The sequence below is a fragment of the Triticum urartu genome, chromosome 7 (genome assembly GCF_003073215.2).
Source record: "Triticum urartu cultivar G1812 chromosome 7, Tu2.1, whole genome shotgun sequence".
NCBI lineage: Eukaryota > Viridiplantae > Streptophyta > Magnoliopsida > Poales > Poaceae > Triticum > Triticum urartu.
In genome coordinates, this window is record NC_053028.1 from 35,352,392 (window position 1) to 35,371,940 (window position 19,549).

General features: G+C 47.0%; 1 protein-coding gene across 1 annotated transcript; it reads left to right on the top strand.

Annotated features, from left to right (window-relative positions):
- Positions 1–5,272: 5,272 nt before the first annotated feature.
- LOC125523121 (probable inorganic phosphate transporter 1-4) lies at positions 5,273–16,226 on the top strand. Its single transcript, XM_048688174.1, has 3 exons — positions 5,273–5,284; positions 14,555–15,043; positions 15,189–16,226. Exons 1-3 carry the CDS (start codon positions 5,273–5,275, stop codon positions 16,224–16,226), a joined length of 1,539 nt encoding a protein of 512 aa, XP_048544131.1.
- The last annotated feature ends 3,323 nt before the right edge of the window (positions 16,227–19,549 follow it).

The window sequence follows — 19,549 nt, forward strand, 5'->3', positions numbered from 1 at the left end:
ACTCACTTTCTTGTAAACGCAGGCTTCTCCATAAGTCTGCGTAAACCCAAACGCTTTGATCATCTCATCAAAGCGAATGTTCCAACTCCGAGATGCTTGCACCAGCCCATAAATCGAGCGTTGGAGCTTGCACACCTTGTCAGCATTCTTAGGATCGACAAAACCTTCCGGCTGCATCATATACAATTCTTCCTTAAGGAAACCATTAAGGAATGCCGTTTTGACGTCCATTTGCCATATCTCATAATCGTAGAATGCGGCAATTGCTAACATGATTCGGACGGACTTTAGCTTCGCTACCAGTGAGAAAGTCTCATCGTAGTCAACCCCTTGAACTTGTCGATAACCCTTAGCGACAAGCCGAGCTTTATAGATGGTCACATTATCATCCGCGTCTGTCTTCTTCTTAAAGATCCATTTATTTTCTATGGCTCGCCGTTCAACGGGCAAGTCAGTCAAAGTCCATACTTCGTTTTCATACATGGATCCTATCTCGGATTTGATGGCTTCTAGCCATTTGTCGGAATCCGGGCCCGCCATCGCATCTTCATAGTTCGAAGGTTCACCGTTGTCTAACAACATGATTTCCAAGACAGGGTTGCCGTACCACTCTGGTGCGGAACGTGTCCTTGTGGACCTTCGAATTTCAGTAGGAGCTTGATCAGAAGTATCTTGATCATCATCAATAACTTCCTCTCTAGTTGGTGCAGGCACCTCAGGAACATTTTCTTGAGTTGTGCCATTTTCCGGTTCAAGAGGTAACACTTCATCAAGTTCTACTTTCCTCCGACTTACTTCTTTCGAGAGAAACTCTTTCTCTAGAAAGAATCCATTCTTGGCAAAAAAGATCTTGCCTTCGGATCTGAGGTAGAAGGTACACCCAACAGTTTCTTTAGGGTATCCTATGAAGACGCATTTTTCCGACTTGGGTTCGAGCTTTTCAGGTTGAAGCTTCTTGACATAAGCATCGCATCCCCAAACTTTTGGAAATGACAAATTAGGTTTCTTACCAAACCATAATTCAAACGGTGTCGTCTCAATGGATTTCGACGAAGCCCTATTTAAAGTGAATGCGGCAGTCTCTAAAGCATAGCCCCAAAAAGATAACGGTAAATCGGTAAGAGACATCATAGATCGTACCACATCTAATAGAGTGCGATTACGACGTTCGGACACACCATTACGCTGAGGTGTTCCAGGCGGCGTGAGTTGTGAAACTATTCCATATTTTCTTAAGTGTGTGCCAAATTCGTGACTCAAGTATTCTCCTCCATGATCTGATCGTAGAAACTTGATTTTCCTGTCACGTTGATTCTCAACCTCACTCTGAAATTCCTTGAACTTTTCAAAGGTTTCATACTTGTGTTTCATTAAGTAGATGTACCCATATCTACTCAAATCATCAGTGAGGGTGAGAACATAACGATAGCCACCGCGAGCCTCAACACTCATTGGACCGCACACATCAGTATGTATGATTTCCAATAAGTTGGTTGCTCGCTCCATTATTCCTGAGAACGGAGTCTTGGTCATCTTACCCATGAGGCATGGTTCGCACGTGTCAAATGATTCGTAATCAAGAGACTCTAAAAGTCCATCAGCATGGACCTTCTTCATGCGTTTGACACCTATGTGACCAAGGCGGCAGTGCCACAAGTATGTGGGACTGTCATTATCAACTTTACATCTTTTGGTACTCACATTATGAATATGTGTAGCATTACGCTCGAGATTCATAAAGAATAAACCATTCACCATAGGAGCATGACCATAAAACATATCTCTCTTATAAATAGAACAACCATTATTCTCGGATTTAAATGAGTAGCCATCTCGAATTAAACGAGATCCCGATACAATGTTCATGCTCAAAGCTGGCACTAAATAAAAATTATTAAGGTTTAATACTAATCCCGAAGGTAAATGTAGAGGTAGCGTGCCGACGGCGATCACATTGACCTTGGAACCATTCCCGACGCGCATCGTCACCTCGTCCTTTGCCAGTCTCCGCTTATTCCGCAGCCCCTGCTTTGAGTTACAAATGTGAGCAACTGCACCGGTATCAAATACCCAGGAGCTACTACGGGTACTAGTAAGGTACACATCAATTACATGTATATCATATATACCTTTTGTTTTGCCGGCCTTCTTGTCTGCTAAGTATTTGGGGCAGTTCCGCTTCCAGTGACCACTTCCCTTGCAATAAAAGCACTCAGTCTCGGGCTTGGGTCCATTCTTTGGCTTCTTCCCAGCAGCTTGCTTGCCGGGCGCGGCAACTCCTTTGCCATCCTTCTTGAAGCTCTTTTTACCCTTGCCCTTCTTGAACTTAGTGGTTTTATTCACCATCAACACTTGATGTTCCTTCTTGACTTCTACTTCTGCTGATTTCAGCATTGAAAATACCTCAGGAATGGTCTTTTCCATCCCCTGCATATTGAAGTTCATCACAAAGCTCTTGTAGCTTGGTGGAAGCGACTGGAGGATTCTGTCAATGACCGCATCATCCGGGAGATTAACTCCCAGCTGAGTCAAGCGGTTATGTAACCCAGACATAGTGAGTATGTGCTAACTGACAGAACTATTTTCCTCCATCTTACAGCTGAAGAATTTGTCGGAGACTTCATATCTCTCGACCCGGGCATGATCTTGGAAAACCATTTTCAGCTCTTCGAAATCTCATATGCTCCATGTCTCTCAAAACGCTTTTGGAGCCCCGGCTCTAGGCTGTAAAGCATGCCGCACTGAACGAGGGAGTAGTCATCGGCACGTGTCTGCCAAGCGTTCATAACGTCTTGGTTCTGTGGGACGGGTGGATCACCTAGCGGTGCTTGTAGGACATAATCTTTCTTGGCAGCTATGAGGATGATCCTCAGGTTCCGGACCCAGTCCGTATAGTTGCTGCCATCATCTTTCAGCTTGGTTTTCTCTAGGAACGCGTTGAAGTTGAGGACTACGTTGGCCATTTGATCTACAAGACATATTGTAAAGATTTTAGACTAAGTTCATGATAATTAAGTTCATCTAATCAAATTATTCAATGAACTCCCACTTAGATAGACGTCCCTCTTCTAGTCATCTAAGTATAACATGATCCGAGTGAACTAGGCCGTGTCCGATCATCACGTGAGACGGACTAGTCAACGTCGGTGAACATCTTCATGTTGATCGTATCTTCTATACGACTCATGCTCGACCTTTCGGTCTTTTGTGTTCCGAGGCCATGTCTATACACATGCTAGGCTCGTCAAGTCAACCTAAGTATTTGCATGTGTAAATCTGTCTTACACCCGTTGTATGTGAACGTTTGAATCAAACACCCGATCATCACGTGGTGCATTGAAACAACGAACTGTCGCAACGGTGCACAGTTAGGGGGAACACTTTCTTGAAATTATTATGAGGGATCATCTTATTTACTACCGTCGTTCTAAGCAAACAAGATGTAAAACATGATAAACATCAAATGCAATCAAATAATAATAGTGACATGATATGGCCAATATCACATAGCTCCTTTGATCTCCATCTTGGGGCTCCATGATCATCTTGTCACCGGCATGACACCATGATCTCCATCATCATGATCTCCATCATTGTGTCTCCATGAAGTTGCTCGCCAACTATTACTTCTACTACTATGGCTAACGCGTTTAGCAATAAAGTAAAGTAATTTACATGGCGTTCCTCAATGACATGCAGGTCATATAAAAAATAAAGACAACTCCTATGGCTCCTGCCGGTTGTCATACTCATCGACATGCAAGTCGTGATTCCTATTACAATAGCATGAACATCTCATACATCACATATAGATCATTCATCATTCATCACAACTTTGGCCATATCATATGACAAAGCACTTGCTGCAAAAACAAGTTAGACGTCCTCTAATTGTTGTTGCAAGTTTTACGTGGCTGCAATAGGGTTCTAGAAAGAACGTTTTCTTACCTACGTGAAAGCCACAACGTGATTTGTCAACTTCTATTTACCCTTCATAAGGACCCTTTTCATCGAATCCGCTCCAACTAAAGTAGGAGAGACAGACACCCGCCAGCCACCTTATGCAACTAGTGCATGTTAGTCGGTGGAACCGGTCTCACGTAAGCGTACGTGTAAGGTTGGTCCGGGCCGCTTCATCCCACAATACCGTTGAAGCAAGATAAGACTAGTAACGGCAAGAAAGTTGACAACATCTACGCCCACAACAAATTGTGTTCTACTCGCGCAAGAAGAACTACGCATAAACCTGGCTCTGATACCACTGATGGGGAACGTTGCAGAAAACAAAAATTTTCCTACAGTTTCACCAAGATCCATCTATGAGTTCATCTAGCAACGAGTGATCGGATGCATCTACATACCTTTGTAGATCGCGAGCGGAAGGATTCAAAGAACGGGGATGAGGTAGTCGAACACGACGTGATCCAAATCACCGGAGATCCTAGCACCAAACGGACGGCACCTCCGCGTTCAACACACGTACGGTCAGCGTAACGTCTCCTTCTTCTTGATCCAGCAAGAGGGAAGGAGAGGTTGAGGAAGATGGCTCCAGCAGCAGCATGACGGCGTGGTGGTGATGGAGCTGCAGTACTCCGTCAGGGCTTCGCCAAGCGCTATGGAGGAGGAGGAGGTGTTGGAGAGGGAGAGGGAGGCACCAAAGGCATCGATGAAAAGCCCTCCTTCCCCACTATATATAGGAGGGCCAAGGGGGGGGGGCGCCGGCCCTAGGAGATCCAATCTCCTAGGGGGGGCGGTGGCCAAGGGAGGTTTCCCTCCCCCCCAAGGCACCTAGGAGGTGCCTTCCACTAGTGGGACTCTTCCCTTTTGTGAACCCTAGGCGCATGGGCCTCTTGGGGCTGGTGCCCTTGGCCCATGTAGGCCAAGGAGCACCCCCTACAGCCCATGTGCCCCCCCGGGGTAGGTGGACCCACCCGGTGGACCCCCGGGACCCTTCCGGTGGTCCCGGTACAATACCGATGACCCCGAAACTTGTCCCGATGGCCGAAACAGGACTTCCCATATATAAATCTTTACCTCCGGACCATTCCGAAACTCCTCGTGACGTCCGGGATCTCATCCGGGACTCCGAAAAACATTCGGGTTACTGCATATACATATCCCTACAACCCTAGCGTCACCGAACCTTAAGTGTGTAGACCCTACGGGTTCGGGAGACATGTAGACATGACCGAGATCGCTCTCCGGTCAATAACCAACAGTGGGATCTAGATACCCATGTTGGCTCCCACATGCTCCTCGATGATCTCATCGGATGAGCCACGATGTCGAGGATTCAAGCAACCCCGTATACGATTCCCTTTGTCAATCGGTATGTTACTTGCCCGAGATTCGATCGTCGGTATCCCAATACCTCGTTCAATATCGTTACCGGCAATTCACTTTACTCGTACCGTAATGCATGATCCCGTGACCAGACACTTGGTCACTTTGAGCTCATTATGATGATGCATCACCGAGTGGGCCCAGTGATACCTCTCCGTCATACGGAGTGACAAATCCCAGTCTTGATCCGTGTCAACCCAACAAACACTTTCGGAGATACCCGTAGTATACCTTTATAGTCACCCAGTTACGTTGTGACGTTTGGCACACCCAAAGCACTCCTACGGTATCCGGGAGTTACACGATCTCATGATCTAAGGAAAAGATACTTGACATTGGAAAACTCCAGCAAACAAACTATACGATCTTATGCTATGTTTAGGATTGGGTCTTGTCCATCACATCATTCTCCTAATGATGTGATCCCGTTATCAATGACATCCAATGTCCATAGTCAGGAAACCATGACTATCTGTTGATCAACGAGCTAGTCAAATAGAGGCTTACTGGGGACTGTTGGTGTCTATTATTCACACATGTATTACGATTTCCGGATAATACAATTATAGCATGAATAAAGACAATTATCATGAACAAAGAAATATAATAATAATGCTTTTATTATTGCCTCTAGGGCATATTTCCAACAGCTTCATCTCACGATGCCGCCGAATCAAGATAAGACTAGTAACGGCAAGCAAATTGACAATATCGACGCCCACAACTACTTTGTGTTCTACTCGTGCATAGTAACTACGCATACACCTAGCTCATGATGCCATGTTGGGGAACGTAGCAGAATTTTAAAATTTCTACGCATCACCAAGATCAATCTATGGAGTCATCTAGCAACGAGGGAGAGAGGAGTGCATCTACATACCCTTGTAGATCACGAGCGGAAGCGTTCAAGAGAACGGGGTTGATGGAGTCGTACTCGACGTGATTCAAATCACCGATGACCTAGTGCCGAACGGACGGCACCTCCGCGTTCAACACACGTACGGTTGGGAGACGTCTCCTCCTTCTTGATCCAGCAAGGGGGAAGGAGAGGTTGAGATGAAGATCCAGCAGCACGACGGCGTGGTGGTGGAAGCAACGGTGATCTCGGCAGGGCTTCGCCAAGCGCTGGGAGATGGAGGAGTGTCACGGGAGGGAGAGGGAGAGGCCAGGGGCTTGGGTGTGCAGCTCTCCCCCCACTATATATAGTGTGCCTAGGGGGGGGGGCACCGGCCCTAGGAGATCCAATCTCCTAGGGGGGGCGGCGGTCAAGGGGGTGCCTTGCCCCCCAAGGCAAGGGTGGCGCCCCCACCCCTAGGGTTTCTAACCCTAGGCGCAGGGGGAGGCCCAAGGGGGGCGCACCAGCCCACTAGGGGCTGGTTCCCCTCCCACTTCAGGCCATGGGGCCCTCCGGGATAGGTGGCCCCACACGGTGGACCCCCGGGACCCTTCCGGTGGTCCCAGTACAATACCGGTGACCCCGAAACCTTCCCGATGGCCGAAACTGGACTTCCTATATATAAATCTTTACCTCCGGACCATTGCGGAACTCCTCGTGACGTCCGGGATCTCATACGGGACTCCGAACAACTTTCGGGTTACCGTGTGCTAATATCTCTACAACCCTAGTGTCATCGAACCTTAAGTGTGTAGACCCTACGGGTTCGGGAGACATGCAGACATGACCGAGAAGCCTCTCCGGTCAATAACCAACAGCGGGATCTGGATACCCATGTTGGCTCCCACAAGCTCCACGATGATCTCATCGGATGAACCACGATGTCGAGGATTCAATCAATCCGTATACAATTCCCTTTGTCTATCGGTACGTTACTTGCCCGAGACTCGATCGTTGGTATCCCAATACCTTGTTCAGTCTCGTTACCGGCAAGTCACTTTACTCGTACCGTAATGCATGATCCCGTGATCAATCACTTGATCACTTTGAGCTCATTATAATGATGCATTACCGAGTGGGCCCAGAGATACCTCTCCGTCATACGGAGTGACAAATCCCAGTCTCGATTCGTGCCAACCCAATAGACACTTTCGGAGATACCTGTAATGTACCTTTATAGTCATCCAGTTATGTTGTGACGTTTGGCACACCCAAGGCACTCCTACGGTATCTGGGAGTTGCACAATCTCATGGTCTAAGGAAATGATACTTGACATTCAGAAAAGCTACAGCAAACGAACTACACGATCTTTGAGCTAAGCTTAGGATTGGGTCTTGTCCATCACATCATTCTCCTAATGATGTGATCCCGTTATCATTGACATCTAATGTCCATAGTCAGGAAACCATGAATATCCTTTGATCAACGAGCTAGTCAACTAGAGGCTCACAAGGGACGTGTTGTGGTCTATGTATTCACACATGTATTACGATTTCCGGATAACACAATTATAGCATGAACAATAGACAATTATCATGAACAAAGAAATATAATAATATTCATTTTATTATTGCCTCTAGGGCATATTTCCAACACAAAGGCTCTCAGAATTTGGAGCAAGCACAAGAGGAGATGAGTCGTCTTCATGTCCGGGTTAGCTAACGAGGTCAACTTCCGACTTGATCTGGCTCAAGAGGAGAGGGCTCTTTCCGAGGAGGAGAGACACCTGAGAGGTTTGCTCAAAGCTAAGCTGCTGGGTATTGCGGCTGTCGACAGGGCAAGGTGGCGGCAAAAATCCAGAATTACTGAGATAAAAGAGGGAGACGCTAGTACCCGATTTTCCACCTAAGAGTGAGTGGCCGCCGACGGAAGAATCACATCCCGGTCCTTCTGGGAAGAGATGGGCCGGTTTCCGACCATGTTGGGAAGGCTGACATCCTCAGAGATCGGTTCAAAAACCTGATGGGTACGCCTTTCGTGTGATCTACAACACTGAATTGGGAGGAGCTGGGGATGCCGCGAAGACAGCTAGAGCACCTGGACGGGGCGTTCACAGAGACTGAGCTTTTATCGGCGATCAAAGAAATGCATGGCGAGAAAGCACCGGGGCCTGATGGATTCACTGGGGCTTTCTTCAAGCGATGTTGGATGATCATAAAAACGGATCTCCTTGCTGCTGTTAACTGTGTTCACAATCTGCGCGGAAGGAATTGGGATCTGTTTAATACTGTGAATGTTGTTTTGATTCCTAAACGTGCGGAGGCGCAGGATCCAGGAGATTTCAGGCCAATAAGCCTAATGCAGAGCATTCCGAAGCTGGTCAGTAAGATGCTCGCTTCCCGGCTGGCTCCAGAAATCCACAACCTGATCACGCACAATCAGAGTGCCTTCATTCGAGGACAGTCCATCCAAGACAATTTTCTATATATCAAGAATGTGATCAAAGCGGCTCACTTGGCGAAATCCCCCTGGTCTTCCTAAAGCTTGATATAGCCAAGGCTTTCGATTCCGTGTCATGGGGATATCTATTTGAAGTCATGGAGGCCATGGGATTTGGGCAAAGATGGAGGGACATGATTGCTCTGATCTTGGCATCCTCCTCCTCTAGAATTCTGTTGAATGGAACGCCCGGCACACCTTTTACCCACATGCGTGGCTTGAGACAGGGAGACCCTCTGTCCCCCCTGTTGTTTATCATTGCTATGGAACCGCTGCAGAGACTGCTTGAGATGGCCACCGAGAAGAATATTTTGAAGCCTTTGCGAACGCGCGTGGCCAGATTCCGGGCGAGTTTCTATGCCGATGATGCTGCACTCTTCATCAACCCGGCGCGAGAAGAGATCACTGTTGTCCAGGCCATTCTGGAAATGTTTGGGAATGCCTCTGGACTCAAAACAAACATGGCAAAATCAATGGCGTACCCTGTTGCTTTCCAGGACAGGGATTTGCAACAGTTGTTGATCGATGCTAGGATTGTGCAAGGCTCTCTTCCTTGCCAATACTTGGGATTTCCCCTTGGGATTCGAAAACCAAAGAGAGTTGAGATTCAACCACTGATTGATAAAATGGCCGGAAAAATTTCTTTGAGGAAAGGCAGAATGCTTAATAGGAGAGGAAGATTAGTGTACATAAACTCGGTGGTCACAACAACGGAAGCTTACTTCTTGACAACCTTTGCCCCGGATAAGTGGTTTATTAAGAATGTGGATAAGTTGAGAAGAAACTTTCTTTGGGAGGCCGCAGATGCAAACATTGGAGGGAAAAGCCTTGTCAAGTGGAAGCAAGTTTTCTCCCCAATAAGATGTGGTGGACTAGGGGTCAAAAACATTGACTGCTTCAGCCGTGCTCTCTGTCTAAGGTGGGAATGGTTTCGACGGGAAGATGAGGATAGGCCATGGATGGGATCGCCGACGCCTTGTGATGAGATGGATAAGCAGTTGCTTACGAGCTGCACGTTGATTCAGCTGGGAGACGGCAGCATTGCGGCATTCTGGAGGGACTGATGGCTAAACGGGGAGGCCCCATGTTTTATGTATCCTGAACTATACCAACTGGCCAAATTCAAGAAGATGTCGGTTAGAGAGGCGCTCCACAGAAGATGGATCCTTGGGTTACAGAGAATGACAACAGAAGGGCAGCTCAACCAGTTCGTCCGACTTTGGGAGGAACTTCAATTGATCCAGCTCACGGACAGCAAAGACAAGATCCTTTGGAACCTGACTGCTAATTGAAAATACTCTGCCGTCTCTGCTTATGACGCCCACTTTATGGCAAGGACCAACAAGCCTGGGCTGGCCCAAGTGTGGAGGGGCAAGATGGAAGGAAAAGTTAAATTCTACTTATGGTTGTTGCTGCAAAACAGAAATTGGACGGCGGATCGTCTGCAAGCGATGGGATTGCCACACAATGACGTATGTTGCCTTTGTGATCAAGAAAAGGAGATGGCCGAACACATCACCCTGGCCTGTTGCTTTGTGAAAGAGGTTTGGCTCCAGTTCCAGCAAGCTGACGACAGGATGGGCATGATGGACTCCTCGGCAACCTCCATTGGAGAGTGGTGGTCTCGGCTATGCACATGCGATGGAACCAAGGACAAGAAGAGAGATGAAATCACACTAGCTGCTTACATAGTGTGGAACCTGTGGAAAGAAAGAAACCGTAGGGTCTTTGAGCAGAAGGAGCTGACGCCGACTGCACTTGCTGGACTGATAAGAGAAGACGTCAAGATTTTCTACGAGGCCACAAAAGAGGCGGGCGCTGGGGACACATAGAAACCCATGGCGTCTTTTCATATTATTTGTCTTTGTCTTTCTCCTGTCAATACTCTCTGATGAAAGGCCGGGCTCTTGGTCTGGATTTGTCCGAACTATGTAAAACCTCTATTCTTCTTTAATGCAAAAGCAGAGCTCCTGCTCTTCACATCAAAAAGTCTTTCCTTCGCATTCCACATGTTTATACATGGTAGTAAAAACATGTTATACTATAGATTATCTCTTATCACTTCGCGTTATCTCCAATAACTTGTGCATGTATGCCTATAGAAAGGGAAAATCTAATAGAAAATATGTGGTGAAATAAAGGCATGCTGGCACAATAGAAAAAAAATTCCTTCTTCACTATCTCTCATCCAACTTATCAAACATTTCATTTATTATCTCTAAGGAGCTGACATCACCCCATTGTAGGATAGGTGTTGGATAAAGGTTTATCCCTATGAAACGATATATGCTCATACTTTGAGATGGGAGGAGTATTAATTAGTTTATCCATAGTTAGCATAGAGGGAAATGTATAATGTAACAGGAAACTACACTATCATAACAGTAAGAATACACTTAAGAAATATAAATGAACAACAAGAATGGTCCTACCATCAAAGCACCAATCTGATTCAGAATCATGATTCTGACTAGCTTGAGAGCCGCCTCCTCCTACCACTCTATCCCCCTTCCTCTCGCCACTGCTAGAGAGCAGTGGCTAGGCTAAGTCCCGGCACTAGCCGGTGAAGGCGGAAATGAGGTCTCTTCCCCTTAACCTTTACTGGCGGATGCGATCTACAAGCAACGACTTGACCTCGAGGGTGTGGTTGTGCAGCGGTGGTGGTGATGTTTCCGGTGGGGCAAGCGATCTACAAGCAATGACTTGAGCTAGAGGGCATGGTTGTGTAGCAGTGGTGATGATGTTTCCGGTCGGGCAGGCGATCTCTCGTGGTGAGGTGTTGGTGGCCACAATCCCATCTGCAGGTATGCGGATGGTAGCGGCAACCTTTTGCATCCCAGCGAGGTGGGCTCCACTCAGAAGTGTGGATGGCACAGTGGTCCTGCACTTCGAGGCGGTGTTGTCGCTCCAGGCCGAAGGGTCTTGGACCTTCCTATCCAATAGCAACGGTGAGTATGGTTTGCCGACCTATTCCGTTCGACAGAAGAGGAAGTCGAAGCATGAGGACTCTGCTACACTGTATAGTTTCCCCAATTGGCATTTTGGCGGTGCCAGTGACCTTCCTCACTCACAAATTTTCCTCGTATGTGCATCGGTGAGATCTTCATCATTCCGAGCCATTGGTGGACATCAATACTTGTTGCGCTTGACTGTATGCTTGTGCGGGTATGGTCTTCACTGGTGTGGCATCTCACATCAAGACTGTGCAATACACGTAGCTGTTGGGATCATGGAAAATGGTGGTGCAACATGATGACTTTGATTTGGTGGTGCTTCTCGAGTACTCGGCTTCGAGCTTGAGTGAAAACCCAAGGTTTGAACCTAATTGGTTATACCTAGCAATGGCGGGATTTTGCGTTGTTACATTGTTGAAAGCACTGCTCGGATTTGCTCGACCTTATCTTCAGGGTGAAAACCTAGGATTTGATCTTTCATGCTCAGATCCGAAGACATCGGCGCTTGACTGCCATTTCCTTGCTGGAGGCGTTCTGTTGGAGAACATTTCTCAATGTCTTTGTGATCTGAGGAGATGGTTAGTGTGGATGGTCGTTGTTGTAGTTCGTCGATCACTGTTTTGATCTCTTCTTAGATTTTTCCTTTTCACGTTCGTCCACCTAGGTAGAGTTTCGGTCTTGTATGACTTTGCTCTTTGCTGGCGCAATTCTTTATGTGTGTGTGTGTGAGTGTGCGCGCACGCGCGCACACGTTAGTGTTGGTTGTGTGCATCCTCATGCAAAGACTGGATTCATACTCATTATGTTTGTATCCTTTAGAATAAAAACAACCTTTATGAAGAATGACTAATCAGATACCCTGATCTTGTTGTTTCCATCCTTTTATCTCAACTAGCAAAGATGCCCGTGCGTTACAACGGGAGAGAAAAAAAGTCACACACCATAACTCAATAAGCATGACTCAAGAACCCCTCTCTCACATGACATCTTCTATTTTGGCACGGAACCCATACATGTTGTCGCTTTTCCTCTTGCCCCGCATTGTGAACCCCCATGCTTCGCTACAGAGCAAACGCCAGTTGCTACCCCTAGAAAGACAAAAATAATAATATATGATCATTTACATATATGTCCTTATATATTGTACATCAGGAAAATATTATGGGATTTGTCAACACAACAACAATAAATTTGAGAGGGAAAAACATATAGGCAAGCACTGCCTACATGATACATCATCACGACTGCCTACATCATGGACATCGACGAATCATTATTACATTAGTTGGTAGCTAGAGAGTGAATTCTTGTGACGATGACGACGTGCATGCCGTTGCCATCTGGTGGAACGCGTGAAGATCTTTGCATGGCTCCTGTTTCATGGTCGACTCAACTCAAAAAGCAACCTTTAGCGCAAGAATATCGTCACCGACTCACTATGCCCGCGCTGCGGACATGATGGTGAAACCAGTTCACACATATTCCTAGACTGTCCTCTTTCACAACGTATTTGGCAACGGATCGGCCTCTCTCCTTCAAGTACCATTGATGGACTCTGGGACTGCCGCCTCCCTACACAGGTGGATGCGGTAATCTGGCACTCCGTCCTCCTCCTCATCCTATGGAAGGTTTGGGATTCCAGAAACGCTATGACCTTCAAGCAACAAAATCACCACAGTATTCTCACCCTCAGGCGCATCATGGATGATCTCATGCTCTGGACGCACCGGACGAAGAAACCGGTGCACAAGCAGGCCGCCTCCTCCTGGCGTTCCTACCTGTTATCACGACTTCACGTGCTTATGTAATTCCCCTTTGTAATCAGTCTGACGATGGGTTATGAACTTGAGAAATGTATTTAGGTGGGGAGCTCCCCCCCCCCCCCCCCCCCCCCCCGGTGATTTTTCAAAAAAATAATTCTTGTGAGAAGTTCGAGTACAAAGTTTCACATCTCAAACTTTTACACTCTTCCGTCCATCCATCATCCATGGCAGATCCACCACATGCGTGGCTTCACGTTGAGGTGGTATACAACCTTCATCTCACACTGTGCGTCACATTGAACTCACGAATCATTCGAGTTAATGTTCCATGATGCATTACCTGGATGCAGATGGATTGATGAGAGAAGATCGATCAATTGTTCAATCAGATGGATTACTTGTGAGATGTTGACACAGATGGCGCACCGGGGACAGCTCGTGGCTCCTTTCAACCACTTTCTTCCCTGACAAAAAAAATAATAACCTACAATCAGAAAACCACTCCGTAGTTTCTCCTCACAACATGGAGTGACCTTTGATGTCTAATGGGTCAACGGATGGTAGACGATGGTGCAGCACACTTGGAGGGTGCTCAGGTGAGGTGCGTGCTATGCTAGTTGGCATGACGTGACGTCGTGCAGTATGAGGTCTAGCGGGCATCCTAGTTATGCAAAGACTGGATTCATACTCATTATATTTGTATCCTTTAGAATAAAAACAACCTTTATCAAGAATGACTAATCAGATATCCTGATCTTGTTGTTTCCGCCCTTTTGTCTCTATGGAACAACTGTTTGTCGTCGTCTTCATTCTGTCAGTCGCCTTCCACTGTCAGCAAAGCATAGCAACGGCAGCAAGTTCGTCAGCAAAGTTGTCAATTCGTCCAGCTGGGAGGGACCCTCGTAGTCATATTTCAGAGGACACTCGTCCAGTTGTATAAAATAAGAACGGAGACAACCGGGCGGTTTTATATATGGCAAACATGAAGCGCTTGGTTTCCCCAGAGACTACTACTACAATGTTCACGACCTAGCCTGCGAGGAGGCACGCGTGCAGCTCCCTCTTCTTCCACCTCCATGGCGCCGGGAGCGCCATGCTGTACCACGTCCTGGACGCGGTGACGTCGGTGAAATGCGAGACGCGGCGGGCTCGCAAGCAGGTCAAGGTGCTCGAGGCCCTGGACGTCGCCGGGACGCAGCTGTACCACTTCACCACCATCGTCATCGCTGGCATGGGCTTCTTCACGGACGCCTACGACCTGTTCTCGGTCTCCCTCATCGCCGACCTCCTGGGCCGCATCTACTACCACTCGGCGGATGGCAGGCTCCCCGGCAACGTTGCCGGTGCCGTCAGCGGCGTGGCGCTCTGCGGCACGGTCCTGGGGCAGCTCTTCTTCGGCTGGCTCGGCGACAGGATGGGGCGGAAGCTGATCTACGGCGTCACGCTCAAGCTCATGGTGGTGTGCTCGCTCGCGTCCGGCCTCTCCTTCCACAACAAGCCCAAGTGCGTCGTGGCCACGTTGTGCTTCTTCCGCTTCTGGCTCGGCTTCGGCATCGGCGGCGACTACCCGCTCTCGGCGACCATCATGTCTGAGTATGCCAACAAGAGGACTCGCGGAGCCTTCATAGCAGCGGTCTTCGCTATGCAGGTGTGTAAGTAAAACCATCACAATATTTTTTGGAGCCTGTGCTGCATCTCATTCTTAATCTACAACCTCCATTTCTTTTTTCTCGTCTAACTCAGTCAAAGATAATATTTTAATCCTTATCGTATTATGCTTGCCCTGCATAAAGGGTCTTGGGAACCTGGCTGCTGGGGCTGTTGTTCTGGTGCTCTCTGCGAGCTTCAAGAACACGGCCGCGTACGATACTGACCAGCTCGGGCAAGCAGACTACGTGTGGCGCATAGTACTCATGCTCGGCGCCGTTCCTGCCCTGCTCACCTACTACTGGCGCATGAAGATGCCCGAGACGGCGCGCTACACCGCGCTCATCGCCAAGAACCTCAAGCTAGCGGCGTCTGACATGGCCGCGGTCCTCGACATCGACTTCGTGTCGGACATGGACGCGGAGGCCGTCGTTAAGCAGGACGAGTTTGGCCTCTTCTCCATGGAGTTCCTTCACAAGCATGGCCGCCAGCTCCTCGGAACCACCGTGTGCTGGTTCGTCCTCGACGTCGTCTTCTACTCCCTCAACCTCTTCATGAAGGACATCTTCAGCGGCATCGGCTGGTTTGGAGACGCGGCCGAGATGAGCCCTCTCGAGCAGACCTACAAGATAGCCCGCACGCAGGCCATCATCGTGGTCGGCGGTTCCCTGCCAGGGTACTTCCTCACTGTCCTCTTCGTTGACCGCATCGGCCGCATCAAGATCCAGCTCATGGGGTTCACCATGATGACCATCTTCATGATCGGGCTCGCCGCGCCCTACAAGTTCTGGTCCAAACCCAGCATGCACGCAGGCTTCGCCATCATGTATGCATTGATCCTCTTCTTCGCAAACTTCGGCCCCAACTCCACCACTTTCATCCTGCCTACCGAGATATTCCCGACGCGGCTGCGGTCGACGTGCAACGGCATATCGGCTGCCGGGGGTAAGTGTGGTGCCATCATCGGTGTTCTCTGGTTCCAGTATTCTCATACGAGCATCCGGAGCTCTCTCCTACTTCTCGCAGGGTGCAACCTGGTTGGAGTCATGTTCACTCTTGCCTTGCCGGAATCCAAAGGGATGTCACTCGAGGATATCACCGGGGAAATGGAGGAAGAAAGCGAACCATCTCAAGAATCTACAGTTGCTGAAGTTGAGTTCATCCACAGCGTGGAAATTTTGTAGCCAGTACCATTCATCCCGGTTGCTGATTTTAGTGTCTTCTCAAAATTACTCAAACATTGGAAACTTGTATCTTTGAGATGTTTGGATTATATATAGTGTTCAATGTGACATGAGATGGGATAGACTCCAAACGAAGTGGCAATAACACAAGTAAATCTAGGCATAGCAAATAATAGAGCAAATTTCAGTTTTACTTCCTTTACTCCTCCTATCCATATTACCTGTCGCTGGTTTAGTACAACTTTAGTACAGAATTGTATTAAAGCAGCGACAAGTAATCCCTCTGTCCCAAAATATAAGGCATTTCTGCTTTATAACCTTTAAACACATCAACAAAGGAGATCTCTTCATACCCTTCATAATAATGAGTATAATGGTCTTTCTTAAAAATACATTGTCCGCACTCTAAAAATAGAGACCTGACTTGTTCCGAGTCCACTATGGGCAGGCCTAGTAGTAACTAGTAAGTGTGTACTGTAGCCCGGGATTGAAAATCAGAAGAAAAAACACTAGAACCAACCAGATTTGCTGATATATTAGCAGAGTTTCTTATCAACAAGAATTGATTTACTGTAGCAGACCAAACCAGCACTGTACTACCGGGCAGGAAACTGTAGCGAACCGACCGAGGGGGTATTGTAGCTAATGTGTTTTTCAAATTTTAAAATGTTTTCTGAAACACAAACATTTTAAAAAATCCGAATTTTTTTTCAAACTTTGAACTTCTTTTTGAAACGCAAACATTTTTTATTTTGTGAAATTTTTTCAAATTCATGAACACTTTTTCAGAATTGTGAACATTTTTCTTAAAGTGCGAACAATTTTTCAAATTTGCGAACATTTTCTTTGAAACTTGAATTTTTTTTAAACTTCATAGTATTTTTTGAAAATGCAAACACTTCTCAAATTTGTGAGCATCACTTGAAAACACAAACATTTTTAAAAATTTAAGAATATTTTTAAACTTTATAAACATATTTTGAAAACAATTTTTATTTTCTAGGGAATAAGCATTTTTTATTTTCTATTTTTCGTTTTTCTTCGGTTTTCTCGTTAATTCATTTTCCTCCTTTTTGAACTTTATTACAATTCTTGAAACCTTTTCAAAAACTTGAAAAATCTTTGGAATACCAGAAAATGTTCTTATTTTCAAATATTGTTTATATTTTTTTTTCAAATTCTAGAATTTGATTAAAAATAATCCCTTTCTTGACTTTTTTATTCACACAGTTTAAAAATATTTGTGCTTCAATAAATTTGATAAATTTTTAAAAAAGCATATGAACTGAAATTTTTCTTCAAAATTTTCATCAATTGTGAATTTGTTACCACTTTTGGAAAATGTGTTTTAACTATGTAAAATTTTCACACACAATTTGTTATTCCAAAATTGTTGAAATTTTTTAAGAAATGTTTACAACATAAGAAAACGTTCATGTGAATTGATAATGATGGAAATTGCAAATAGCAGAAGCATTAAAATTAGGTAAAACTACATGCTCATGGATGCACCCGTCTGGCATAGTCTGGCACACTTTTCTCAACTGCTGTTTTTTGAACTACTAGTAAGCGTACACGTCAAAATTCACATGTATAGAGAAGATAGTCTGGTAGTAGTAGTCAAAAATATTGCAAACGGACCTAGCATGTTTTTGTACAATCAAGGAAGGTCATTATCACTGTTTGACAAAAGGTACTCCCCGCAAGTGATATAAAATGTCTTAGAGGGAGTATAATTTAGAAAATCTACTTTGCAATGCACCTAAGAGCATCTCTAATAGATTCCTAAGTTTTGGGCGAAAGAAAAGGCCATTCCAGATCTCGCAAAACAGCTGGTCCTGTAAAAATTTATACAGCTCCCCTTAAGAAAAACCTCGTCCTGAAGATATGGAGTTTTGGAGACAAACTTTTTAGCTCCCCCTTTACCAGAATACCGTTGGCGAGAGGGAAGTTTCACGTCAACCGCCACCGCCAGCTCTTGATTCTAGCCTTCCCCACTGTCGCCGACTGGCCGACCGACGTCCCCCGCCCTTCCTCACCTCACTCTTGAAGGCCATCGAATCGTTGGGGAAGAAGACGACAATGAAAAAAAAGAGAGAAAAAGCATCGATAGATGGAATATTAGTTTTTACAATAGAAAATTGCGGTATCTGTTCAGTGCCAGCCCTCGTGTTACTGAAAATCCTTTTTAGGAGGAACCGTAAGCTGGTTTTTTAGACGCCAGGCGCGGGGACCATGTTGTCCGGGAGTCCCATGGTGAAGTCCACGTTGGAGCCGGCGAACGCGCTGAGCACGCGCGCATCCTCATCGTATAGCTTGACCTTGGTGGCGTTCAGCGCACGGAGGAGCACGACCGCCGCAGGTTGTCGGCCACCTGGCCGTAGTTCACCCCGAGCGCCGTGGAACCTCCCCCTACCGCCGCCAAGTCCGATGCAAGCGTGGTGACGGCCACGACAAGCACGTGCCGGAGCAGCGAGCCGAAGTAGAAATGTGGTGGAGCTATCTGACAAGGCCGGGAGTGAACTGACAGCACCATAGGAGGATGCGAATCACACGCTTTATATCGAAGTTGTTTTTGTGTCGGCTCTGACAAGGTGCCGTTGGTAGAATGCTTGCTTAGATCAGGACTGTCCAAGGCCAAAGATCGGTTGAGATTTCGTGTGGGGTCTCTGTTGGGGAACACAGTATTTCAAAAAAATTGCCTACGATCACGCAAGATCAATCTAGAAGATGCATAGCAATGAGCGGGGAGAGTGTGTCCATGTACCCTCATAGACCGTAAGAGGAAGTGTTTAGTAACGCGGTTGATGTAGTTGAATGTCTTCGCGGTCCAACCGATTCAAGTACCGAATGTACAGCACCTCCGCGATCAGCACATGTTCAGCTCGGTGACGTGCCTTGAACTCTTGATCCATTTGAGGCCGAGGGAGAGTTCCGTCAGCACGACGGCGTGGCGACGGTGTTGATGAAGTTACCAGCATAGGGCTTCGCCTAAGCACTACGACGATATGACTGAGGTGTGTAACTGTGGAGAGGGGCACCGCACCTGGCTAAGAGAAGACTTGGTGTGCCTTTGGGGCGCCCCCCTCCCACGTATATAAAGGGGGGAGGAGGAGAAGGCCGGCCCTAGAGCAGGCGCGCTAAGGGGGGAGTCCTACTTGGACTCCTAGTCCAAGTAGGATTCGCCCCCCTCCTTCCTTGCACCGGAGAGGGAAAAGGGGAAGGGAGAGAGAGGGAGAAGGAAAGGGCAGGCGCACCCCCTCCCTAGTCCAATTCGGACTCCCTATAGGGAGGGGGCACGGCTGCCCCTTGTGGGCTGCCTC

Bases quoted from the DNA above. Each gene is read 5' to 3' on its own strand.
- LOC125523121 (XM_048688174.1), top strand. The intron at 15,044-15,188 runs GTGTGTAAGTAA...CCCTGCATAAAG, and splicing joins CAGCGGTCTTCGCTATGCAG to GGTCTTGGGAACCTGGCTGC.